This window comes from Stenella coeruleoalba (assembly GCF_951394435.1).
Source record: "Stenella coeruleoalba genome assembly, chromosome: 19".
NCBI classification, from domain to species: Eukaryota; Metazoa; Chordata; class Mammalia; order Artiodactyla; family Delphinidae; genus Stenella; species Stenella coeruleoalba.
The window spans coordinates 44,667,472-44,694,799 of record NC_137165.1 but is presented as its reverse complement, the minus strand read 5'-3'; the positions used below and the strand labels follow the sequence as shown (position 1 = coordinate 44,694,799).

At 42.8% G+C, this 27,328-nt stretch overlaps 2 protein-coding genes across 9 annotated transcripts in view; one reads left to right on the top strand and one right to left on the bottom strand.

Annotated features, from left to right (window-relative positions):
• The window catches only part of LOC307177146 (ADP-ribosylation factor 2), a 77,468-nt gene extending 64,945 nt beyond the window's left edge, over positions 1-12,523 (bottom strand). For 3 of the 7 annotated variants that reach the window (XR_013824991.1, XM_079903996.1, XM_079903997.1), the window contains exons 1-4: positions 11,978-12,523; positions 10,346-10,512; positions 7,237-7,347; positions 1,379-1,503 (exon numbers count right to left, since the gene is read on the bottom strand). Coding sequence is in view for 6 of the 7 variants with exons in the window: in XM_079903996.1 (XP_079760122.1) it covers positions 1,379-1,503; positions 7,237-7,347; positions 10,346-10,493 (384 nt within the window). In the remaining variant the exon portion in view is untranslated. The remainder of the gene's footprint in view (positions 1-1,378; positions 1,504-7,236; positions 7,348-10,345; positions 10,513-11,977) is intronic. The other 4 variants (XM_079903995.1, XM_079903992.1, XM_079903993.1 and 1 more) reach the window with 4 other exon arrangements.
• Positions 12,524-22,074: 9,551 nt separating this feature from the next.
• The window catches only part of NSF (N-ethylmaleimide sensitive factor, vesicle fusing ATPase), a gene marked incomplete at its 5' end in the record, with an annotated part of 156,766 nt that continues 151,512 nt past the window's right edge, over positions 22,075-27,328 (top strand). Inside the window, one exon of one of the 2 annotated variants that reach the window (XM_079905955.1) lies at positions 22,075-22,281. In XM_079905955.1, the coding sequence (XP_079762081.1) occupies positions 22,075-22,281 (207 nt within the window). The remainder of the gene's footprint in view (positions 22,282-27,328) is intronic. The other variant, XM_079905956.1, reaches the window with a different exon arrangement.

Genomic DNA, 27,328 nt, shown 5'->3' with positions numbered 1-27,328 from the left:
CAGGGGACAAGGGTTCGAGCCCTGGTCTGGGAAGATCCCACATGCCGCGGAGCAACTGTGCCCATGCGCCACAATTACTGAGCCTGAGCATCTGGAGCCTGTGCTCCGCAACAACAGAGGCCGCGATAGTGAGAGGCCTGTGCACCACGATGAAGAGTGACCCCCGCTTGCCACAACTAGAGAAAGCCCATGCACAGAAACGAAGACCCAACACAGCCATAAATAAATAAATAAATAAATACATTTGGGGGGAAAAAAGTTATATAAAAAAAAACCAGAATGCAGAATATGATCTCCAGAATTTAAATATGAATACAATCATATAACTGCTCATATAGGCACAGAAAGTTTTATCTCTGGAAAGGAATATAAGACATTTAACAATGTTTTACCCTGAAGAGTGGGGCTAGAATGTTTCACTTGATATTGTGAACTGTCTGCATATTTATACCATGAGCATGTTCTGCTTTTATAATTAAAAAGAACAAATGTCATTTTCTTTTATGAAAGTCCGTTGTGTTCACTAGTGAACTTCAAACTGACATCGAATCTAATGGCCGAGTGAATGACGATCCACCCACCATTTAAAACCATGTTTACAAAGGGCTAGATGACAAGAGAAAATGCCTTCAATAAAGAGACAAAACAGGATGCAACACTGTCCAAACAGTACGATCTCGATTACATAACGAATGTACGCATGGAGGAGAAAGTGCGGGGACACACATCAGAACGTGCCCCTGGTTTATCTCAGGCTGGTACATTCCACAGGATTCTGCCTTCTTTTCCACGCTTAGTTCAGCTTCCTGAGGCTGGATGTTTCTACACCCTCCTCCTACTCCTCTTTCACTGCTTTTGGTTATATTTACACAGAAGCCGAGTTGCCCCAAGGATAGACCCCAGATGATCCAATCTCATCTCCTCCTTTGCTTCCCCCCATCCCCAATCCCGTCCCAGCTGCACTGGCTGCCTTCCTGCCGTGTCATCTTATCAGATGTCATCTTATCAGAGAGGCATTCTAGTCCTTCCCCGCATCTGCCCCCTCCTCCACGACACTCCCCCCAGACATATTACCTGTGGTTTATTGACTGACTCTCCTCCCACTAGAACATAAACTCCATGAACACAGGGATTTTCATCTGTCTGGCTTACTGCTATATCTATATCACCAATACCTAAAACAATGCCTAGATCTTAGTAAATGCTCAGTCGATATTTGTTGAGCGAGTGAATGAATCTAAGACATGCTAACAAAGAGGTGGAAAGAAAGGCTAAGGACAGGAGAGAGGAAGGCAGGCAGCTAATTAGATATCTCTGTTTTTAAGTGAGCAGCTGGCGGTACCTTTCAGTCCCAGGATTCGGAAAGCCAGCGACATACCTGTTTATTCACAAACACCAATAAAACTGCATCTCTGAGCTCATCTTCGGCTAACATTCTGGTTAGTTCTTCTCGGGCTTCATTGACGCGCTCTCTGTCATTACTGTCGACCACAAAAATCAGACCTAGAAAGAAAGCACAAGTGTGTTAGTAATCTGAACCTGGGAAGGCAGCTGTTTATATCCTTACAGCGTCTCCCTGCTAACACATGTGGTTTCACCGAAAGCAATCAATACAGAAGGATATATAATCTTTAGAGTTGGGAAGCCTCCTGTACACCCAACTAGCCTTCTTCAGAGGCATCATAGCCCTTCACCAGATTAACAATAATAAGAATAGAGAGAGAAAAGGTTAGGCTTATTTTTAATCACTTCATTTCTACATCATGCCTACATGATGAAGACCCAATAAAAATCTATGGACATCCAAGTTCAGATAAGCTTCCCTGGTTGGCAATGCTCTGCGTATGTCACACAGCGATGTGCCAGAAGGGTAATGCATTCTGACCCCATGGGAAGAGGACGATGCAAGCTTTGTGGGTGGTACCTCTCAGATCTCGCCCTATGCATCTCTTCCTTTGGCTGGTTCACTTGTATCCTTTTGCCATAACAGAACTGTAATTGTAAGTATAGCGCTCCCCTGAGTCCTGTGAGTTGTTTTAATGAATATTGAACCTGAGGGGATATTTGGAACTGCCAAATTTGCAGACAGCTGGAAAAAAGTGAGGGTGGTCTGGGGAGTCCCGAATTTCCAGCTGGTGTCTGAAGTGAGGGAGTCTTGTGCCCTTAACCTGTGACGTATGGCCCAACCCCAGGTAGTGGTATCAGAAGTCTTCCCAGCATCCCACACTATACAGCAGCAGAGGAATCCCAGGAAGCAAAAGACAGGTCAGAGAAAGGGACCACCACACTGTATCTCAGGAAAGGTGGCTGAAACCTGCACAGATCTGGTCATGCCACATTGGCTGGAGGCAGAGGCGGGGCCAATAGGATCTCAGAGGAGGTGCCCAGGAGGGATCCAGCACACACTCCAGACACAGGATGCAAAAGACTCTCTTAGCAGTAGTCCACGTGACATTAATTGTAATAACAACTGGATGGTTAGCTGACAATAAGCCTTCTGTGAGACAAAAATGGGAAGTGGCTGCCAAAAGAACTAACTTGATCCTAGGCTGTATCAACAGTAGTGACAGCAGCTCAGTTTCTAAAATACGGGCAACAAAAAGCCGATGCTACAGCGCATCAGTCAGAACATCCTGGGAATGTTACGTGGTTGGTGCTGGACCCCACACTCTAAGACACAAGCGAACTGGAGGGACAAAGAATGACTAGGACGGCAAAGGAATTAGATACCATGACATATGAAAAACAAATTTATATAACTGGAAATATTTTGCCTGGAGAAAAGATTCATTGAGGGGACTGACAGCTGTCTTCAAATATCTAGAAGCTGTGACATAAAGAGAGGTTCGACTTGTAAGGAGATGGAAGATCAGTGGGTAAAACTACAGGAGGTCAAGGTGATACGGAGTCAAGAGAAATGCAGGTGCAATGGGCTGCCTCAGGAGCGTGCCTGTCACTGAAGATGCTTGTGCCCTGCTTAAGTGGCAACTTGTGGGGACACTGCAGAAGGAATTCTGCTGACGGGAAGGGCAGTGGAATGAGAGAACCTCTGGGTTCCTTCTGACACTGAGATCGCACCACCATGTCTAGGAGGGAAAATCTGTGCTGGCCCTCGGCCCTTTCCCTCTGTGCTTCCCAGGCCCACCCAACAGCTGCCTGACCAGCTGTCTGGAGCAGCCCACTCTGGCAGACAGGAGTGCCCACAGCTTCTGAATGTCTGGGGCTTACATGAGACTCAAAGTCATGTCTGTTACATCACATCAGACCAAAAAAATGAAGAACATTCAAAACTCCCCCCCAAAGATTTGACAGGCTGCCAGTAAGTTCTGGACTCTGATCATAACTAAGCAAACGAGGTTATCCTGCAATTTGAGGAGATCCTTAGTCTCCAATGCAAAACTGACAGGGTGGAAGATGACATATTATCCCTTTGCCATTCCTAATAGAAAGAAAGGTTTATAAATATTAGGTCCCATTTTATACTGTTTTTATTTAGATCCTTATGTGAGAAACAAAAGAACCTAGCCATCAGACTGACTACACTTCTGAACTAAGAAAACCTAGAAAAGGTAAATTTACAAATGAATAGTATGCTGTAATTTGTTTTTTAGAAGTGGGGAGAAGAAAATTTAAATTAAAAAGGACAGACTGGGGCTTCCCTAGTGGCACAGTGGTTGAGAGTCCGCCTGCCTGCCTGCCTGCCTGCCTGCCTGTCTGCCTGCCGATGCAGGGGACACAGGTTCATGCCCCGGTCCGGGAAGATCCCACATGCCGCGGAGCGGCTGGGCCCATGAGCCATGGCTGCTGAGCCTGCGCATCCGGAGCCTGTGCTACGCAATGGGAGAGGCCACAACAGTGAGAGGCCCGCGTACCGCAAAAAAAATAATAAATTAAAAAATAAAAAGGACAGTCTGACTGTTGGGAAGTTGGCAGGAAAAATAGGGGCAACATGCAAGATTACTAATGGCTAAAATGTTTGGACCCACCAGACAGCAAATCCATTCTTCAAAAGTCACCATTTGCAAAAAAAAAAAAAAAAAAAAAAAAAGTCACCATTTGCTAATTTCATGAAGAGTTTAAACCACCCACCACGAGGTCCTAGAATACAGCCAGTTAGTTCTCCACCATCACAGCAGGAGTTACTGAAACTCAATAAAATTAGGCTTGTTATAGGACTCCTTTGATGTAATATAACTCACATTCTAACTGGATCACTCTGACTCCTTTGCGAGGAAGACCTTAAAGGGTCAATGGAGTGAAAAGGAGCTCATTTAGGCAGCTCTGCTGGGGTCCAGGGGACTGGAGGGGCAGTGGTGGAGATGTGGTCAATTTTGAATATAGTTTGGAGAGAAGCCAACAGGATTTTCTAATATGTGAGGAGTAAAAGGAAGAAATATTACTCAGCCATTAAATATAAAAGAATCTTGCCATTTGCAGCAATAGGACGGACCTAGAGGGTCATGGTGATCATTTTGTAATGCACAAAAATATTGAATCACTATGTAGTAACCTGAACCTAACATAATATTGTAGGCCGATTAATAAATAAAATAAAAACAAAAGGAAAAAATATGAATTTATCTGTAATAAAAATCACCTTCCCTTTGGCGTAGGCAAGGGGCATGGAGAAGAGAAATGTAGTAATCCTTCTCATCCACGTTAATTATGACCACAAGCCCAGGGAACTAACTATACATCCACAGAAAAACGTGGGCAGCACTTTAGTATTATGCAATTTTCAGGGACAGCAAAAAGAAAAAAATTAGGCTTGTTATAAATAGAAGATTGAAAACAAACAGGCATTTCTACTTGGTGACTGAGTGTGACAACTCTTAATAAGGTGGGTAAAGGGAACCCTGCCTGAGAATGAGGACAAAAAACCTCTAGCAATTTGGACTCTGTGACAGTTAATTTTATGTGTCAACTTGACTGGGCCACAGGGTGCCCAGACATTTGGTCAAACAGTATTCTGGGTGTGTGTGGCAGGGTGTTTCTAGATGAGATGAACATTTGAATCAGGACACTGAGTACAGCTGATTGCACTCCTCAGTGTGCTCTAGTCCAATCCAATGAAGGCCTGATTAGAACAAAAGAGAGGACGAAAGAATTCACTCGTCTTGGAGCTGGGATATGCATCTTCTGCCTTTGGAATGGAACTTAATCATCAGCTCTCCCGGGTCTCCAGCCTCTGCCAACTGCAGATCCCGGGACTCCTCGGCCTCCACAACCATGTAAGCCAATTCCTTATAAGAAATCACATACAAGCACACATATATATACACAAAAACATATGTGCAAACATGTATGGATAGCCATCCATCATACTGATTCTGTTTTTCTGGAGAACCCAGACTAATACAGGCTCCTGAGTGCCCACTACCTTCCAACCACAGAACTAAGCATTTTATAAAATTAATCTCATTCAAGCCAAATGATCCGGCACAGTAGATATTCACCTCCATTTTATAGATGAGGAAATCGAGACAGGAAAGATTACCTAACTTTCCCAAGGTTTCATAGCAGAGCTGTGGTTCAAACCCACATTTTCTACTTTTATCACTGGTGAGGAATTACAATAGTTTGACCAATATGGCAAGTGCCAATCCAGGTTAAATGGACACTCTGAGTATCAAAAAGCATATTGTCTGCAACGGATTGAAACACAAAGACATAAAAATCTAAGAGTCATCATGGAAGGTTGCTAGGGTATCGAGTTGTTTCTCTAAAAATCAATAAAGGGAAAGAATTAAATATTTTTCCTGCCTTTCTCATATAAACTATATTTCAGAGAAAGCAAATACCTGATGAAGGGATTCTTTGTTTAGAAGGATTTCAGCTTAATAGACTCAGATGGAATGACAGAAAAAAATGGAGGGATAAACTGTTGGAGAGTAGCAGACGACTAAAGAGACATAACAATGAAAGGCAACGTGTAAACTTTGATTCCTTCGCAAACAAATCAAATGTGAAAAGGACGTATTTGATACAACTGGAAAAATCTGAATAAGGACTGGGTACCAGATACTAAAGAAAGAATGTTAATTTTGGAAGTGTGATAATGCATGGAGATTATGTTTTAAAAATGTCTTTATCAGTTTGAAATAAACACTGAAGGATGTATGAGTAAAAGGCATCATGTCTGGCATTTGCTGTAACACACTCTGGGCAAAACGCTGATAACTGTTGAAGCTGGGTGATGAGTACGTGGGGATTTGTTAAGTATCCTCTTCCTTTTTTGCTTTAAATTTTCCACTAACAAAACTGAAAAAAGAAAAGATAAACGCTCTATTTTGAGGAAAGACATTCTAAATCTATAGGCTAAGGAAATAAGTACAAATAGAGTTAAGTGTTAAAGGTAATACCTAAAATAATGATACAAAATATAAAGGGACAGTCGACTCGGGTATTTGGTCTGAAAATATCAACAAATATGGGTCTTTACTATGAAACACATGCAATGAAAACACCATAGGTAGTAGAATCTTCAAAATTAAAAGAGTCCAAATAAATTCTAAAATAAGTATGTAGATGCCAGGTGGTTATGATTCTACGTGAGAATCAGGGTGTAAAAACTATATGAACAGCTTACAGATATCTTGACAGGTGATACTCTGTAAGGTGTATCATTTATCCAAAATATAATCAATGAAAAAAACTCAAATAGATTGATAGGGGACTGGGACACGTTAAAACCCCAAATTTTAAGAAACCAGTGATAAGGAAATAAGGTAATGATCTGGGATATTCATGCTTATTCCAGCACTTGTAGAATAACAGCGCAGTAGGGAAGCACTGTGGCCACAGAGGATGCTGGGATTTGGGATTCCAGCCATCCCTGTTTACTTCTTTCTCTCCATAAGGATGATTTTCAAATATTCTCCACAGGTTTAAAAGAGTGTACTGAATTCAAGTTCTTCAAAAATTGGTACTTCATCAAAGGCACATACAACTTTCAATTAACCAAAAGATGAAATTCATTAGAACAACCATTTTCTAACTGTTCTGGATTAAGAGAAGATTCCTATATAAGGCATTAACGCCCAAGTACTTTTTCAAGGAAGGCAGGGACCACTTCTCAAAAAGAAACCTCCCCAGTAAGTGTAAGTGGGTCAGCAGAAAAGAAGGAATGACTGACAGTCCAAATAAAGCAGTGCACCACAAGGTTTTGCTTCAAGCATCGACCTTTAGGTGCGTTTAACAGAAATGGTTGCAAGGCTAGAACTGGATAATCTCTACCTTGTGTGTTCTGGAAATAATGTCGCCACAAAGGTCTGATTTTGTCCTGGCCACCAACATCCCAGACCGTGAAGCTGATGTTTTTATATTCTACCGTCTCCACGTTGAAACCTAAATTGGGAAGGTGGAGAAAGTGTTTAATGAAGACTTCTCCTGGTTCAACAATTCGAAATAATTTCAGCTAACATCTGGACAGTACTTTTCATTTACAACGCAGCTTGCCGGTCAAAGATCCATAGCTTACAAAACAGAATGTGTTAGTCAGCTTTCTCCCCCATGCATTGTGACAGGTGTCTCCAACCTTCTCCACTCCCTCCGGCCTCCCTCCTCGCACCTCCCCGCCCCTCCCCTCCCAGCAGCTCTTCCTGCATACTTCAGAGCAAACAGGAGCCATCAATGGGACTGCTTCCACTTCCCACCACACACTGTAGAAACCCAACTACATCTTCACCCACCCTTTTCTCCCTCCCTCTTGGAGCAATGGAAGGGGGCAACTAGCTAATGCCAATCCCATCCCCCCATGTGCTGGATCCAATTCACCCACGCTGTCCGGAACCTTCAAAATCTCCAACCTGTTTAAGTCTTTTGCATCTTTCAAAAAAGATGACTCCACACCTTCACGCGCTACCACCCTCTATTTTCCCTTTTAAAGTCAAACTTCTCTAAGACGTTTAGCTACCTTCACTGTGCCAACTTTGTCAGCTCTCACCCAATACACCTTAGTTCTACTTTACCATGTTTCGCTGGTTTTGCCAAGGTCAGCAAGGTCACCATGTCAATAAATCTGACAAATGCTTTCCAGTTTTTATGTGATTTGATTTTATATCTGACACTACTGCTCACTCCCTCCTTGAAACTCTTCCCTGGCTTCCCATTTTTCTTCTTCTGTTTCCATGGCTGTACCTTCTCAGTCTCTTTAGTGAGCTCAGCCACATCTGATTGATCTTTAAATGATGCTTAGTTCAAAATCATTTACATAGAACTGTTGCACATAACCTAAACATCCATCACTGGAAATTTGTTAAACATATAGCCACATAATGGAATACTATCTAGTTACTAAAATTTCATGTTGCTCTGTACTGATTATTAAGCCCCCAAACATAGTGGCTTAGAACAATGATTTTCCCCCCTACCCAATTCTGTGGGTTGCCTGGGCTTCCTCTTGTAGATGCATTCAACTATTGAGTCCTTTGGGGGCTAGGCTGGACGTCTCTCTCTCCAGGTGGTCTTTTTATTCCCAAGGAGCACTGAGCTTCCTCACGTGGTGGTGGTAGTGTTCCGAAAGAACAAACCCCAAGACACAGCACTTATCAAATCTTTGTGTGAATCACATTTGCTGATGTGCCCTTGGCCAAAGCAAGTCACACGGCCAACCAAGCTCAGCACCACTGTGGAAGGGGACTGCACAGGGGTATGGCTACTGAGTGGCATGATTCATTGGGCACCATTAGTTTAACACTCTACCACAAAATCAGTATCCAATTCATTCACCAAATATTTCCTGGACATCTATTATGTGTCACGCATTTTGCTAGGCGCCTGGGGACAGTGGTGAACAACGCAGACATGATTCTTGCTCTTATTCACACCTTTGGAAGAGAGACAGTGAGCAAGCAATGACAAATGTGCTCAGAGTTACTAAGAAGTTCAGGTTGCTATGGAAACTTACAACAGGGGAAAACCCGTCCAAGGGATCAGGAAAGGCGACCCTGAGAAATGATGCTTAAACTGAGAGGGAGAGAATGAGCTGGCATTAGCTATGTAAAGGCGGGGAGGGGGGGTAAAAAAGAAGGCAGGAAAGCATTCCACAGAGAGGAAATGACATAGAAAGAGATCCAAACACATTGTTTAACGCAGAGTAAGTTGGAAGACAGCATGCATATGACTTCACAAAGATATTCACCAAAGTCACAGTGTTTTTTAACACTCGTTTAGATTTTTTTTGTATGTATGACATTATGGAAGCATGAATTATTTTTATAATTGGAGAAAACCAAGTAATTATGCTATTTCATTTTGGACTAATAACATTTTTAAAATTATGGGTATGAACACTTTCTCCATCTGGTTTCCTGTTCCTTTAAGTGCTGCAATCTCTGCAGCTAACTGCCCAAGTTGGAAGTTGATCGTTGGCTCCTGTGCCTAATCCAACATTCGGAACACTACTGACATTCACATGCCATCCTGGGGAGGCTATTCTCGCTCAGGAGTTTGGATCTGGAGGCAGCTGATGAGGCACAGACTAAGTGCTGTCAAAACTGCCTTTGAGGGGCTTCTCTGGTGGTGCAGCGGTTAAGAGTCCGCTTGCCAATTCAGGGGACATGGGTTTGAGCCCTGGTCCGGGAAGATCCCACATGCTGCAGAGCAACTAAGCCCGTGCGCCACAACTACTGAGCCTGCGCTCTAGAGCCCGCAAGCCACAACTGCTGAAGCCTGAGCGCCTAGAGCCTGTGCTCTGCAACAAAAGAAGCCACCGCAATGATAAGGCTGTGCACCACAATGAAGAGTAGCCCCCGCTCACTATAACTAGAGAAAGCCCTCGCACAGCAACGAAGACCCAATGCAGCCAAAAAAAAATAAAATAAAATAAATAAATTTGTAAAAAAACAACAAAAAAAACCCCTGCCTTTGCAAAAGTCTTAAATAGCTGACAAAACACAGTGCTGGTTCGCAGGAATAACTACACCGCCAGATAGTCCTCCAGCATTTGAACAAATCAGATTCTTCACTTGACCACCAGCTCAAAAAAAATCATACTACATCTTTAAACACTAGGAACATACTTGGTATGGAGAGATGCTTCCACTTAGAAAAGCCAGCTGGAAGAAAGATGGATTTTAATAATCATTATCTTTTTTTTTTTTGGCCAAGCAGATAGGGTTAAACTTGTTCCACCTAAATGTGTTCGTATGACTCCCCTGTAAACCTAGCAATGTGCCAGAGATGCCAGGGAGCAATTAGGAAATTGTATATTACCTGGTTTTGGCCTCAAAACCGCTCTTGGGGCAGACAAGATTTTCCCCCCAAAAATTCAATAATGCAAGAAGTATGTAAAAGTATAACATACTAAAGTGTAAACTGGTCTTGTCATAGGTCGTTAACATACCTATCGTAGGGATGGTAGTCACAATCTCTCCCAGCTTCAATTTATACAAGATGGTGGTTTTTCCAGCGGCATCCAAACCCACCATAAGAATCCGCATCTCTTTTTTCCCAAATAGACTTTTAAACAGTTTTTCAAAAACGTTCCCCATTGTAACTGAATTCTGTGACCTGAAGGAAAAGAAAGGCAAATCAAGTAATTGTTCTTTGCAGAGATATAGAAACATAAATACAAGATATATACATGAAATACAAGTCTCCATTAGAGGTGGCTCCTAGTAAATACTGAACAATTTTAAGTATAGTTTGGCCAGTAAGGAGTAGAGTATCTTGTTTTCACAGGGAAACTCAACTAAGCCTTTTGATGCCTTGCCAAAAAATTCTCTTTTCCACTGCAGCATCCAAGTGGGATACGTGAAGCACAGTCTCAATGGTGGCAGGCTTTAGTCATCTTAAGTATGAAAGCAATGTCACAACAGACACAACTAACACTTCTGAAAGGAGAACTCGGGACGCAGAGAACCAGTTTATTTTACCCGATGTGAAGCAAAGTCTTTCAGGCCGGTTAAATATCAGCACCTTTTAGAAATTCAGTAGCTGCCTTTGGCTAGCAGACAGTATCAAGACCCAGAAAAGAACCTAAAAAACTTCAGAGGTGAGGAAATACAGCACTGGGAAACTGCACTGCTAACAGAGAAATTAACTAGGCAAAGAGTAGAGGAGACACCATAGCATCCAGTGTCGACCATCTCCTTACTCTTAATTATTTTTAGCTTTTTTGGAAACAATTCACGCACATATAAACATAAATGATAACGTACAGTTCAGTGAAATGTCATGAACCAAATCAAAAAAAGATGATTACCAGCGACCCAGATCTCCTTGTGCCCCTTCCCAGTTGTACTGTCTACAACTCTAACCTTGCTCCTGGAAGTCTACAAAGATCCTTCAAAGAGAAGTAAAAAATCCTCGTTTCCCTTTAAACTGCTAACCATAGGAAAACTTTATTCCTGGGCAGAGCAGGGTTAAGACAGAATAAGGACAGCCCATCTCCCATTCATTGGGACCCTAGGGACCTCAGAGGGGAGGTCACCAAGTTCCAGAGACCCACCTCTGAAATTCAACTGTGTCCTACAGTAGCTTAACTTCATGGATGATGTCTAAGCACACACCATTTTATTCTACGGCCTGGGAAAAAGAGCAGAGCATTTACCCTGTACATAAATTAGGTACAGGGGAACTGCTACAACCAAAGAATAATGATGAATGTTTTAATCATTCATAGAAGGGCCATACAGAAAGTATATAGAAGTCCAATGCACTATGGCACTCAAAATCTTGTTGGGCGACAAAACTAAAGATTCCTTATCTTCGTTTCCGAAAAAAGATAAATCTCACAGATTAGAAAAAAACAGTGAGGAACATTCTGGGGGAGGGAAGGTACTTGCCACTTAGATGTCCTATGAAGCAAATACTTGATTCCTCCTCCCAACTACAGCACACCTCCAAGGTTTTCCCTCCTGCTTCTCTTTTCCTCTTTTTCCTACTCATCTGCCAGAGGCGGCCAGAGCCCGCTGCGCTGCTAGAGACCCTCTGGAAGACGCCGGCGACCCTGGCGCCTCTTTGGCACGCTCACCTCCCCTACCACAAGCACCAGCTGTCCATCAGGGAGAACTGCGTGGAGATCTCCAGGACACGAACCAGAGCGGGTGGCCAAGTGGGCGTGCGCAGCGGACAGGCACGCGCGCTGGGTCCCCGGGGAAGGCGTCCGAGTGTCCTTTCTGCCCAGCCGCCAGGCCGCTTCCTCTCGACCTCCGGGCCCCGGGGAGAGCAGAAGGCCCAGCGACGGACGAGCCAAGCCTCTCTCGATCCCCGCAGCCCCTGGCCTACACGAGGGCGGAGAAGGGACAAGATCCTTTTCTGCAAGCCACCCGCTGCTCTCTAGCTTCCCGACCTCTGACGGTGCGGAAATCCAGCCAGGCCTTGAGTGCCGCAACCCGCTCTCGCCACTCCGCGACTCACCGGTCCCCAAACTGACCACGGGTACCAATGCCGCGGCCTTTAAAGGATTTCTGATCCTCTCTGCGAAATGGCGACAGGCTTGGGGCGGGAACAGTAACCAACCAATCACCCGTCGCCTCTTGGAGCTTTTGTACCAGTGAGCGCGAGGTTCCGTGAGTGACAACAAATCTTGCCAATGCAAAGGACAATAGGAGCCGGGGAGGGAGGACACCCGCCCCTCGCGACCTAGGCGACGGCACGAAGCTCTGGAAATGCCGGCTTAATCTTCCAATGAAAGCTCACCGGGTCCTGGCGAGACACGCCCACATGCCCCGCCCCTAGGCTGTGCACGACCAATCAAAAAAGTAAAAAGATTTCCGGTTTGCTCCGCCAATCAACTCGGAAAAATTCAAAGGATTGAACTAACCCCATTCGGACCAACTGGGTAGGGGCATGTGGGCGGGGCCAAGCTCGTAGTGCTATTTAAGGAAATTTGCTGCGGTTGAGCTAAAAGTAGAAACTAGTTTGGGGCGTTGTTTTGTGTGGGAAACATCCAGACAAGACACCGAAATTAGGCATAAGGAAGGTTTCCTGTTCAGTCTGAAGGTAGACAGCCGCCCTGCTTTTGAACAGGTTTTCAACAGTTGGGGAAAATACTAGCCACCTGCACCTGCGTTCAGGAGCACAGAACCACAGTCCTCAATTCCTGAGAAATACCCTCAATAACTCAGCCCCCTAATGCCAACTTGGTTCACTAAAAAGTTTACAAACGCCCGTAAATGGTACATAACTGTTCCTAATGGTACATAAACAGAGAAACTAACATCTATTGAACGTGGTATGTGCCAGGAAATATGTTAAGGACTTAACCTGCGTGACCACAAAGCCCCGTTAGTTGGAATCTACTATTATTCCCATTTTACAAAGGGGAAAATTAAGTAACCGGGCAGAGTTTTAAGCCTAGGTCTGTCTGATACCTTAATCTTTTTAATCAAATGCTTTCCTGATCACAATGACTGTATATATGAGGGTAAATATAAGTACATATGAGAGGTTTTTCTACATGACTCCTTTCAAATTATAATATTTTTTCCTAACTATAAAAAAAGTCATTTTAAAAAATATAATGAAAAAAAAAGACACTTCCCACCAGAGAGAGAGAGGAAAAAGAGGAGGAGGAGGAAAAAAATTGCCCATCATCCTATCATCCAGAGGCAATCACTGCTACCATTTTGGTTTATTCCTTTCCAGTCATTTTTCCATGAAATTTTTACATAGTTCAGATTATGAATATGTACAATTTTGTCTTTTTCACTTAATATTTTAATTTGAGCATTTTCCAGATTGTTTAACATTTTTCTTACAAACGTTTTTGATAGCTGTGTGATAGTCCATCATATGGATATTCTGATTTATTTAATCATTTTCATGTAGTTGTCAAAGAAAAAAATTAATCGGTTGATCTAAGAAAGACATGGACAATTTTATTAAAGCCAAATTAAGGATCATAACCCAGGAACAGCCCCTCAGAAAGCTCCAAGAACTGTTCTGCCCGTTAAAGTTCAAAGCACAGTTATATAAATGTTTTGAGACAGAGGGGGCTGTACATTAAATGACGTATTACTTTTTATAGGTTTTTAAAATAAATTTATTTATTTATTTATTTTTGGCTGCATTAGGTCTTTGTTGCTGCGTGCAGCCTTTCTCTAGCTGCAGGGATTGGGGGCTACTCTTTGTTGCGGTGCCCGGGCTTCTCATTGCGGTGGCTTCTCTTGCTGCTGAACGTGGGCTCTAGGCACACAGGCTTCAGTAGTTGCAGCACGAGGGCTCAGTAGTTGTGGCTTGCGGCCTCTAGAGCGCAAGCTCAGTAGCTGTGGCGCCAGGGCTTAGTTGCTCCGAGGCATTTGGGATCTTCCCGGACCGGGGATCGAACCCGTGTCCCCTGCATTGGCAGGTGGATTCTTAACCACTGCGCCACCAGGGAAGTCCCTAAATGACATATTATTGACAGTTTACAGAATCCAGATCTACATGGACAAAGCGAGTAGTGGGTCATGGGTCACGGTGGCCCCTTATAAAATTAAGCAGAGAGGGAAGTTGTCTTGGTGATGCTAGGAGAATGTTGCTATTTATGGTTGAGCAGGTATTTCTGCTGATAAGGAGGTTTGGTGAATGTGTAACGCAGATACACAATCCCTAGTAGAGGGGAGAGAGGAGGCCCAAGGGCAGAGAAAAAGAAAATTTTTTTTGGCCGCGCCACGCAGGTTGTGGGATCTCAGTTCCCCAACCAGGGATCAAACCCGGGCCCTCGGCAGTGAAAGCTCGGAGTCCTAACCGCTGGACCACCAGGGAATTCCTGAGGAAATACTTTAAGTTTAAATTTTCCTTGACTTGCTTTAGAGTACAAATTTGTATTTCATCATAGTTCAATATTTAGATTAAAAACTTTTTTTCTCTTATGAATTATACTGCAGCTAACATTTTTTTCCCTTCCTGCATTCCTTGCTAATTAAAAAAAAAAGAATTCCAAAAGTTCAATCACTCAGTCAAAACATTAAAATTGTTAAGGTTCTTGATACATATTACGTGCCAAACTATTTTCTGAGTATATTATAAAAATTTCCATTCCCATCAACCAAGTGAAAGCCAAATTTACTTACTTCATCATTAGGTAAGCTCTTTTTAAAAAGAGGGTTTTTAGTGTTTTTGTTTTGTTTACTAACTTGATAACCAAAAAAAAAAAAAAGTATCTTATGTTGGTTTAATTTTCAATTCTTTGATTACTTGGTTTATTTTTCCCCAAATGGTTACTAGTATTTTTATTTCCTGTACTATGAATGATCTATTTATGTCCTGATGACTTGCAAGAAAAGATGTAAAGAAGTTTTGCCAGCAACTATGAAGTTTGTTTGCTCGAATGGAGTCATCATAACCTGAAAAAAAGGTGAAACAGCAAAGATAAGATTTTTTTTTTTAACCTACCATTGTTTGTGCCTACAGAAGCAAGGTTTAGGCTGATAACAATAGAGCTTTTTGCCTCCAACCTTCACAGCCTGAGAATATGCATTATTTTCACATGAGCTGCATCAAGCCTGTGAATAAAACAAAGTCCCAGTCCATATGGCACTCAATTGCTAAAGGATTACAACTATGTAGGTACATACATACACATATATATGTTTCATATATACATATATATTTCATATATATAAACAGATGGTCCCCAACTTACAATTTTAAAAAAAAAATAGGGTCCATTTATTTATTTATTTATTTATGGCTGTGTTGGGTCTTTGTTGCTGCGCGCGGGCTTTCTCCAGTTGCTGCGAGCAGGGGCTACTCTTCGTTATGGTGTGCGAGCTTCTTATTGCGGTGGTTTCTCTTGTTCCGGAGCACGGGCTCTAGGCGCGCGGGCTTCAGTAGTTGGGGCTCGCGGGCTCTAGAGTGCAGGCTCTGCAGTTGTGGTGCACGGACTTAGTTGTTCCGCAGCATGTGAGATCTTCCCGGACCAGGGATCAAACCCGTGTCCCCTGCATTGGCAGGCGGATTCTTAACCACTGCACCAGCAGGGAAGTCCCCCAACTTACAGTTTTGACTTATGATTTTTCGACTTTACAATGGTGGGGAAGCAGTACACATTCAGTAGAAACCATAGTTCAAATTTTGGATTTTGATCTTTTTCTGGGCCAGTGATATGCCATACATTTGGGCAAAATCATCTAACACGAAGCCACACAGCTCCCACAAGGTCAGTGGGTCATGCACACGTTCACAATGGTAAACAACTGATATACTTAAAATCATTCTGTACCCTTACAATCATTCTGTTTTCCACTTCCAGTACAGTATCCAATAAATTACATGAGATATTCAACACCTTATTTCAAAATAGGCTTCGTGTCAGATGATTTTGCCCAAATGTAGGCTAATGTAAGTGTTCTGAGTATATTTAAAATAGGCTAGGCTCAGGCTAGGTAGGTAAGGTGTGTTAAATGCATTTTCCACATAACGATATTTTCAACTTATGATGGTTTATAGGGACATAACCACATTGTTAGCTGAGGAAGAGCTTATTTTTTTAATAAGAACATGCATGGGGGTAGTTCCCTGGTGGTCTAGTGGTTAGGATTCATGCTTTCACTGCCAGGGACCCGGGTTCAATCCCTTGTTAGGGAACTGAGATCTCGCATGCTACTGGTTTGGCCAAAAAAAAAAAAAAAGAATATCCATGGGGCATGCATGGGAGGAGGCTAGAAGGAAAAGAGACCTAACTTACTAGTGATTGTATTCAGGAGTTGAGGTTGTGATTTTTTTTTTAAGTGATTGTGAGAAAATGTTGTACTAACTTTATAAGGCAAAACAACTTATTTTTTAAAAAATACAAAATTTTGATAATTATGAAGGAAGTGTAATAGAATAATAGAAATCATGATTGGTACTCAGGGGAAATTTAACAAGCTCAAACTCTGGCAACTCTATAAATACAAATTGCTTATGGTGATATTGATTGAGTGGGTTTTTTTTTTCTTAATAGAAAACACTTCTCATCAATATAATGTTATTTGTGCAGCACGGAAAGTACAAAGTGCTCTTGGGAGAAGCAGAGAGATAAGTTCATCCTGAGAAGCATATTATTTGGAGATAGCTCCCTGCCTCTGAGTTCGACTTTAAAATTGGTTAATAGTGTTATTAGTATTAGTTTTAGCACTCTTGGTAGTGGTAGTTAGTATTTGCCTTATAATTGCTGGGTCAGGTGCTTAATGTATTAGGTACTGTATGATAATTACCTCATCCAGTTCTCACATGAATACATTTAAGTTTAGAGAGTTTAAATGCAACACAGTATACCGGGACCCCCTCCCCTCAAGTATCACTAAACTTATCCTTCTATTCTGGTCATGCTCCTGCTGGAGAGATGTATTTTCCCTCCCTTGGAAAGTCCTGCTGTACATACTCCTTGCCCTAGAAACAAACCTCTCCAGTAAATTTGCCCTTAGGAGAAACCTTAAGACACCCTTCACTCTTTCTCAGGAGTCCTCTGGAGAAAATACAGTCACCCGCAATGTGGTTTGTGGGCCTCTGGTGTCTTGAAGTTCTAGGCAACTCAGCCACTCCCAGGAGACTGTGACTTCCTTCTCTCACGATGCATAAAAGCTCATCAGACCAGTATCTGAATGATTCTTTTTCAAAGTGATGCAGGCAGCTCTCTGGACCCACGATGTTTATTATGCAGGGTTATGCAGCCTGGCAAGTGCATTGGGGCTTGCACTAAAGGATCAGCTGGTTTCCATAGCAACATTCATTCCTTTCCACGTAGGATTCTATCATCTCTTCTGCCCACTGAGACTTTCCAGAATGAATTGATTTTTGTGAGTATAGGTGTTTGTCCTTGATCCTCCAAAGAGAAAAGACATACTCATCAAAATAAATAACCCAACAATAAAATACCTGACTGCAGCTAAAAGGCTGCATTGCATCAGCTGGTCTTCCTTCTTTTAAAAGAACTCTATATTCTTTCTCCATTATGCTCTGTTCTCTAGCCTTATCCATCCTTTTGGGAACTAGTTTTCTCTGACAGAAAACAAACAGATGGCAGCTGCATCTTCCTAAAACTGGCTATGATGGGGCCATAATATCAAGTTTTCAACAGGGCTCTCTGAAAGCCTGGGCTGAGGACATGGGTGGCTGGCCTGTGGGTTATGATTGGAAGGGCAAGAATAAGGATCGCTGTCCACATAGAGATGTCCCAGTCTCTGAAATTTTGCCCTTAGAGATTTGTTTTTTTATTGCTCCCCAGCAATGTTCTCTTCAATTGCATACACTCCTGGAAAGAGTAATATATTAGGTTATTATTGCTGAAAGAACTTGGGAAAGAGGAGGAGGGTATCAAAGGATTTATTAAGACCACCTTTGTCTGCTTCACAGGGATATCTTCTGCAAGGGGTCAGTGCAGGTCCTTGTCACACACACACACACACACACACCCTGGAGGATACCCTCTGACAGTCACAATGCAGTGGTGAATTCAATGCACAGCGCTGTTCCCCGAAACTCCTGCATGCAGTCCTGTTGGAAGATCTTTGAAACCTATACCTTGAAGTGACTAAAACTCCTTTCTATCCCCAGTGCCATTTGTTTAACCCTAGGCTTCCACAGACTAAAGTTAGTTTTCCTTTGACTACTGTGGAAATCAGCAAAACATCACATTGCTTTGTTAAATAAACTGGGTAACAGTGAATCAGTTCACTTTTATGTAGCTTACTATTGCTCTCACTCCTCAAAACACAGAAGAAATCTACTTCCCCCTAGTTAAGCATCACTGTTACAACCAGAATGTCCCAAAGTTACTCAGCCCCATTCTAATGGAGCACTTGTTAAGTGATGTTTAACTGGACGTAATGTGAACATATCAATAGAATTATATCCATGGGGTTTCCAAGACTTCGAATTGGGCCTCCACCTATAGATGCCCGATACCTAACAGGGAGCAACAGGTGATACCAAGTTTCACTACATAAAAGTCTGGAATCACTTCCTTGTCACTGACAGGAAACATAGTGTATTAGTCAGGGTTCTCCAGAGAAACAGAACCAACAGGATGTGTATATATAGAGAGATTTATTTTAAGAAATTGACTCATGTGATTGTGGAGGCTTGGCAAGTCCAAAAATCTGATGGGGGACGCTGGCAAGCTGGAGATTCAGGAAAGAGCTACAGTCCAAGTCCAAAGGCAGTCTGCTGGAGAATTCTCTCTTGCTCTGGGGAGATGAGCCTTTTGTTCAATTCAGGCCTTCAGCGGATTAGATGAGGCCTCATGGAGAGCAATCTGCTTTCCTCAAAGTCCATTGATTTAAATGTAAATCTCATCCCAAAATACCCGCATGGAAACATCCAGAATAACATTTGACCAAGTATCTGGGCACCGGGGCCCAGCCAAGTTAACACATAAAATTAACCATCACAATGGGTCACAGAGTAGCTGTAATCAGCAAGAGCTGACCTTGGTCAAACCCTTACCCCTCTCCCCACGTGCCTCACTGTTCTTTATTCTGGGCACTGTTATCTCCATTTCATCATGTCGTCATCTTCTCTCCTCACCTTTCAGGTACCTAGTCCCCTTTTCCTCTCTTAGTCTATCCCTAGTCTCACCTCACCAACCTCCTCCAGCCCGAAAAATCCCTCCAGACCTTAGAAAATGACCTTAGGCATTTGCACTTTAGGTTAAATTTAAATCATTGTAAGGCTGTCTTACCTATTTTCTCATCACCGTGAGAGGAAAGTATATTAAGGATTTCAGGGATCAATGACAAACTGAAGGAGTTTCGTTTAGTTTTGCTTTTTGTTTTTTGAGGAGAGGAAAGACTGATTAAGTCACAGAAATCAAGACAAAGAGAGACAACCAGATTTTGCCAAAGACAGAAATCAGGTAAATTCCAGGTCTAGATAATTAGTGGATGGCCTTTCAGAATATCACCATTGGGGTAAATCAGCTCTTGCTATTTTCTGTCTTTCTTCCTCAGGATGGTCCAGATTGTAGTTGCTTGGGAGAGAGCATCTGATTGACTGAGCCTGGGTTCTGTGCTCCCTCCTAGGCCAGGGGACGGCAGGGTGCATTGACTGACAATGCTTTCAAGGCTGCATGAACCAGGGTAGCTGTGACCAGAAAAAAAGGGGAATGAATTTGGGGCAGCAAAAATATTTGTTATCTATCAACCATAACTGCAAGGATTGCTCAGAAGGGGATGCAGAATCAGTTCCACTCTCTTTCTAAGACAACCTTGAATATTAGAGCAAGGCACAGATGGGACGCACAGGCATGTGACAACCTGGGGTAATGTCTCCCCTCCAGCTGGATGCTAAGCACCTCAAGTGCAGCAGCTCATGTCTTCTTATGATTTCTTTGGTAGACCCTGCAGAGGGCTGTGCACATGATTCTAATGAATTTATACCACTTGTGAGAGGATACAAAGAGTCCCTTATCGTGCAGAGATATGCTTGTAAGCTGACACAGTGGAACCTCTCCAGCATCCAGCAAACCTGTCTTTCCTACATGATAAACACTCCTCCTCGGTGTAGAGATTGAAGACATTTTCACCTGCAATCTAGTTTACCTAGCAAAACAAGACAACAAAGCAGTGGTAAATACGTTTGCTTATTCTCTGGCCTTGAAAATAACGTCAGATCATTGTACTGAGAGCCAATGTCATCTTCTGGATCTGGTAATTATTTGGGCAAAATCTCTTGATTTATAGATTCAAAGTATCAAAAAATGTAAGACAACCTGTTAAGCTCATCAAATTACACCTCTCACTTTCCAAGTAAGGAAACTGGGGCTCAGAGAGGTGAAGGGAGGTGGGGAGTTAGTGGCAGAGAAAGGAAAAGGATGAGAATCTTCCAACTCCCCAATCTATTTAAATTATTTTTATAGCTTTTCCAAGTTAATAGATCAGAGTTCAACTAGTTCCCTGTCCTTCCTGATAAACTCTGATCCATCGATGATTTAGTTAACATCTGATTTGTCCAACAGCACACTCTGGTTCTCAGGTACAGTGTGAGAGTTTATGAAACTTACCTGACCTTTTTCTTCTGTCCCCCTGCCCATCTTCAGGTCACTTATTGTTATTAGTTTTCCATTTTAAATCGCTAAAGCCTGCCCAGCTCTTCTAATTCTTTCTTTCCTTTCCTCATATTGGAAAAAACTATTTTTTTCTAATTAACTGTTGAAAAGGTAACACATCTGATCAATTTTTATTATTGTCTTGTGTAAATATAAAGAGAAATATAAGATAGTAGAAGCAATAAGATCATCAGAGACCCTATTTGGGAGAACCTCTCCTCTTGTAGAGAGCTGTCATTATTATCTATTCTGAGGAAATGGTATGGTAGAAAGGAAACATCAAGGTCAAAAAAAAAAAGGCCGAATTTAGGGCTCAGTTTATTCAAATTCCACCGTGTATATATTGTCTAAAATGAACACTGGGAATTGACAAAAGTTGTTAGACACAAATTACCTTTATTAATAAATATATTTAATAATAAACTAATATATAAAGATATACAAACAGTCACAATTCACTTACACATTTGAGGAAAATCTTTTTTTTTTTTTGGTACACGGGCCTCTCACCGCTGCAGCCCCTCCCGCTGCGGAGCACAGGCTCCGGCTCTGGACGCGCAGGCCCAGCGGCCATGGCTCACGGGCCTACCCGCTCCGCAGCATGTGGGATTCTCCCGGACCGGGGCACGAACCCGCATCCCCCGCATCGGCAGGCGGACTCGCAACCACTACGCCACCAGGGAAGCCCCTGAAGAAAATCTTAACCTGAGTTCTCCAGGCTACACATAAGCTAAATGTAAATGCCAAGGCTCATCACTTTCAGGAGCTAGGAAACACATCCGCCTACAAACAAAAGCCTGAATTCACGCAGAATTTGAATTCAGAACCAACTACACATTACTGATCTTTCCAGGGGCGAAGGCCAGTAACCGCGCTGGGTGCTCTTACGTACATTTTCACACTTAAGTGGGTCTGGAAGCATAAAGTTAAAAGGCCATTAAAGGGCAGAGATAAGCAGGGGCTCAGTGATTAAAAGCATCAACGTCCTATACTTCCTATAAAGTCCGGCGCAAACGGCCAGTTGTGATGAGATTCGCAAAACGAGCTCTGGACAAAGTCGGCAGCAGACACGTGAAAACCCAGAAGCCCCTCCGCCCCGGAAGCTCGCGTTCAAAATGGCGCCACCGCCCCGCCCGCCCCGGGCTGCCGTCGAGCCCGCGCGTGCACTGCAGGGCGGGGGCGGCGGGGCGCGTGCGCGGCGTCTAGACGGCTGCGCGCCTGCGCGAGAGCGGGCAGCGAGTGCGCGCGCGGCGGGGGCGGGCTCTTCAGAGCGCCGGGCTGCGGCGGCGGAGCCGGACGTGTCCGCGAAGATGGCGGGCCGGGTGAGTACAGTTCGAGGAGCCGCGGTTCGAGGCGGGGGTGCCTGGCTCACGGGTAACTGGAGGTCCAGACAGCCCCAGGGGAGGGGAATGAGCCTGAGCAAACGGGGCGGTGAAGGGGGGTGGCAGGCCAGAGAAGCTGGGAAGAGGGAGCGGTGGCAGGGGATTAGCCCTCCTCAGAAACTCCGTCCCCGTTAGAAGCTCGAGGGAGGAGACCACCTCGCTACCCGGGTCTCCTAGGTCTCCCTTAATCCTCCCTTTACATCCCTTGGGGCTTGTCCCCCTCTCTTCTCAAGCTAGCGGCAGGCTCGTGGCCGTCCCAGGCCGGTCTGAGGGCTCTAGGGGTTTCTCCGCACCCTCTTGCGAGGGCTTATTAGGTGCCGCCTCTGGAAAAACTGCGGGGGATCCGTCTGCTGCATTGGGGCGAGGGCTATGACAGGGACCAGAAGGAACCCATTTCTGGTTCTTCACAATAAAAGGTCTTGAGAAAGGAGGAGGGGGTGCAAATGACTTTTAGTGTTGAACCCCGGCCATCTGGGGGACGTGTCACTGCCGGCTCAGGCAGAAATGCCTTGAGCTTGGAGTGGGGATGGATTTGGAGTGTCGCGTTTTCCTTTTATGAATGACAGCCGTTTCGAATGCAGCAGGATATGTTGTAGTTTCAGGGTTTTAAATTTTACTTCCTCCTTTAGCCTCTGAGATCGCGGGGTAGTATGGGTTTGGCGAGGGGAGATAAGGCCTGTTCTGGCGTGTACTGCAGTGTGCGTTGAGCAAAAACCTCTCTGAGGGATGGATCCTGCCCAGAGATTACACTGGTCATAAACCTGGGGACGTTAACTGCGTCATTAGGGGATAAGGATGTGCTTGACTGATTTATTTCTACTGGAATATTTGAATAAATTTGCATAGATTATGCATACACGCAAATGTTCTCCCTAAAGGAAATTGTTAAGTCGGGAGATTCTAGAGTGAGAAGAGACCTTAAAGGTCATATAATTAGGCCTGTTTCTCTTCTTTTCCCCGCAGCCTCTCCTTTTATCTACAGCTGCTCCAAATGTGCTTCAGATTCTCTTTCCCCCGCTTCTAAGGAGCCCCATTCCTCTATATTCACCTGCTCCCTCTTAACAAACTCAGGCTTCTCCCATCGTAAACCCTCCCTCCACTCCCACAGCTGTCACCTTTTCTCTTCCCACTTTACAGCTAGAAATCTTGTCTCCATTTATTTGTCTCCCATTTGCTTGCCACCTACCCACGCCTCAACCCACTGCAGCCTGATTTCTGGCCCTATCATCCCACTGAAACGTGCCCCTAAACTTAACTGACATTTTTCATTCCTTGTCTTACTTGATGCCTCAACAGCGTTGGACATTGTTGACCGTTGCCTCCTTCATGGAAAATGTTCTTCCCTTGGCTTCAGCCTCCCTCCTGTTTTTAGTCAGACTGCTCTTTTGCAGACTCACCCTCCTCTACTCTGTTATTCAGTGCAGATGTTCCTCAAGGCTGTCTCCTCACTCTGTTTTCTCCCCAGGCAATCTCTTCTAAGCCCAGCTTCAACTACTATCTAGATGCCAACGATTCTCAGTATCTTACTCGCAGTGCAGACCTATCATTTAAGTTTCAGATCAGTATGTCAAACTGACTATTTAAAATCAAGGCACCTCAAACTCAACTTGTTCAAATTCAAACCCATGGTCTTAGCCCACCTAATTAGTATTTTTACAGGGTTTCTTATTTCAGTGAATGGCATCACAATGCATTCCACTTATATAAGCTGGAAACCTGAGGAGGGGGCGAGTGGGTCATTCTTTATATTTATGTCTCTTACCATATCCTCTGCCCTCTAGGAAAATTCATCACTGAGTTCTGTTTCCCCCCTCAGAAAAGGGTATTATTAATTATTAGGGCCAAAGAATCTGGGTTGGGCATTACTGCTTTAAACTGTATCCAAAACACCCACTGGACTAGTCACATGGGTTCTGTCATTTTAACATCCTAAAAATCTCTCCAATCTGTCAACCTCTCTACAACTTCATTTCCACCCCCTTTTCCCAAACTACTATCATTTCTGGCCTGGACTACTTCGGGAAGCTCCCGAGTGGCCTCCTTATGCCATTCACCACATTGATTATTCCCTCCCGTGCCCATTGCTACTTAAACCCCTCCCTCAGTAACAGTCATTACTTTTGGGAGAAGACTAAATCCTTAACTGGGCCTTGAAGGCCCTTTGTGGTTCTGCTCCTGCATCTCTACTCACTGCCTTACTCTCTATGCTCAGGTTATATAAGCCTTTCAGTTCCTTGAACCTCTTACCACAGGGTCTTTGCATGTGTGTTTCCTTTCTTTGTGATGTTCTGCTCCCAACCATTTACCTCTTACTCATACATAGATCACTCAGCTCCTCAAGGGAGGCCTGTTCTGATGATCCCCCACTAAGTCAGGATCCTTTGTTAATATGCTCTTGAAGAACTGAATTCCTTTCCTTAGATATTTATGTCTGTCATTTAAAATTTATTAGTGTGATTGCCTCTACCACTAGACTTTGCTTTCCATGAAAGCAGAGACCGTGTTAGTTTTTTACTTACTATCATCAGTGCTTTGCACCTGCCTGGGGCCTAGGGTTAGTGCTTTGGGTACCATTGCTTAGCTACAAATGTATCTCATTTAATCATGACAAAACCACCCTGCAAGATAGGTAGTATTAACTTTGTTTTACTCAGAGAGAGGGACTTAGTAACTTGCCAGGTTCACAGCCAGCAAGAAGCAGGATTAGCATTTGAATTCAGGTCAGTTCATCAACTTAGTTGCAAGGGTATAAAGAAGAGTAGATTTACTTTACCTAGAACTTGCCTGCTGTCAAAGTTTAATTTTGAAAAACTACCTTCTATCTTTCGGAAAATTTAAGCACCTTTGGCCCATCTTGAGTGGTCTTATCTTTTCTTCCTATAGCCATAATTGTCTAACAACTACCTATCCATGTTTAACAAATACAGTCAGCCTTGTTGTAATTCTCTTTTTATGGGAGAAAAGCTATTTTGAGTTTTTACTGCTTTTGATTGGTTTAGTTAATTTTGGCATTCTGACATCAGCTTGTAAACGGTATTTATGTTCACTCTGTTATTGAAGATTTGTATCAGTGTTGCTGATGATAGCATTAGTAACCTGTGTATCTTGGCCTTTGCTTTTCCTGACCAAAAAACAAAGCATCATATTTAGTCCATCTGGGAAACTGAAGAATAAACTGTGTGATGTTATTCAATATAGCATCTAGGTCATCAGAAATTGGTTAATCCCTAAAATACTTTGAAGCCCCTAATCTCAAAACTAAAGAACCTAAAAGAAAATAATTTTTGTCATTATTGTTTTAGTGTATTTATTATATGAGAAAAATATGGAATGACAAGTTGGATACATTTTATAACACGATCAATTAATTTAAACGTATCTGGTTCCTTTTGGCCTTTCAAAAGATTCAATTAGGTAATAGGTTTTTCTCAGCTGTTTTAAATTTTTGCTAGTAATAAATCAGATTCTAAAGTTATAATTCTTATTACTTACATTGACTATAGACTCTTATTTATAAAAGACCTCCACGTACAGATGGCTGCCACTGCCCTAGGCCTCCACACCGTCTTTCAGAACTCTCGTGCTGCATTTGCTCTGGAATCAGGGAATCAGAAGCAGAGGAAAGAATCTGAAAAGTAGCCTTAATAGCTGAGGAGAGCTGACTCTAGGCAGGGAGAAGCTCCTTAGTAAAGCTTCTCTGTTTGGTGTTGCTTTCCAGACCCCTTAGACTACCACTGTCACCCCACTCCTGAAGAAAAAGGAAAGAGAAGAAGATAGGCTTTCCACAGTGCCTGAACTTTTTTGTACTCTCTCTTTTAAAATTGCCAGAAATCTCACTTACTGGAAATTTAGCAGTCCCTTTCTGAAAATACACATACATTAATGAAAATAAAACCAAGGGATTGTTTTCTTCATAAATTCTTACATCTAGTGGAGGTAATTTGTTTTAAGAAATAGGAGTAAGATGATGTTAAATAGGAATCTAAGAGAGGGAACTCTCTTAGCTGTTGAAAGGGGTTTAGAAGGATGTTAGAGGTAAGTTTTACCTAATCTGGTTGTTTGTCTAGGTCAGGCTAGTATATTTAGTATCAGTATATTGAAAAAGTTTTTGTAACCTAGTCCAGAAACCTAACCATTTATAACATTTTTATGGGTGAATGACATCTTTACCAAATAACCAACCTTCAGATTGGAACACAAGTCCTAGATTGGGGACAGCTCATGGGCAGTACCACAAGTCAAAACAAATAATATAAAATGTTTTGTAGTCCCATTTCCTAAAAAAGAGTTTTACTGTCCGGAACATATCAGCTCTCTGCAATCTTGTATGCAGTAGTTATTGCTTTTGTGTATCACTCTAGTGGAGATTTTATAAAGTATGTTCAAATGCAATACATTTTAGAAAATAAAATTGAACTCTTTAAGCACTATCAACTAGCTCCTTTCTGAAACCCAGAGGAATTTATGCTTAAGATGGATGTATTCTTTTTTCAGGTATTTAAGTAAGGGTGCAAAGGTGTAAAGTGAAAGTATATTATTTTACTATTGAAAATTCTTGAATTGTTAGAGCAGTGAATCCTTGGAAACAGCTACATTGGCAATACACTAGTCACTTGCTATAAGGCTGTTCTTAAGGGTCCATACTCTGGGTATGTGTATAGGTAAAAATCTCTTAATGAGGTCCTTTATCCTACTTCAGTATTAATGCCCTTGAATGGGCTCTGAGACCTACCTTACACTGCCTTCAATTTCCTAGTGATTTAAACTCATTTTCAACTTATTTTTTTTATGATGCAAACTAAATATTCCTTGTGTGACTATAACTATTTCTAGCTCTATGCACTTTAAACAAGAATAATTCATATGCGCCTTAAGAGATTTCAAGCATGATGAAAAGTACAGAAAATAGTATAACATACATATATCTATGTGCCCATCATCCAGATTGTGTCTACATATTGTGATATTTGCTTTGTATCTTGTAGAA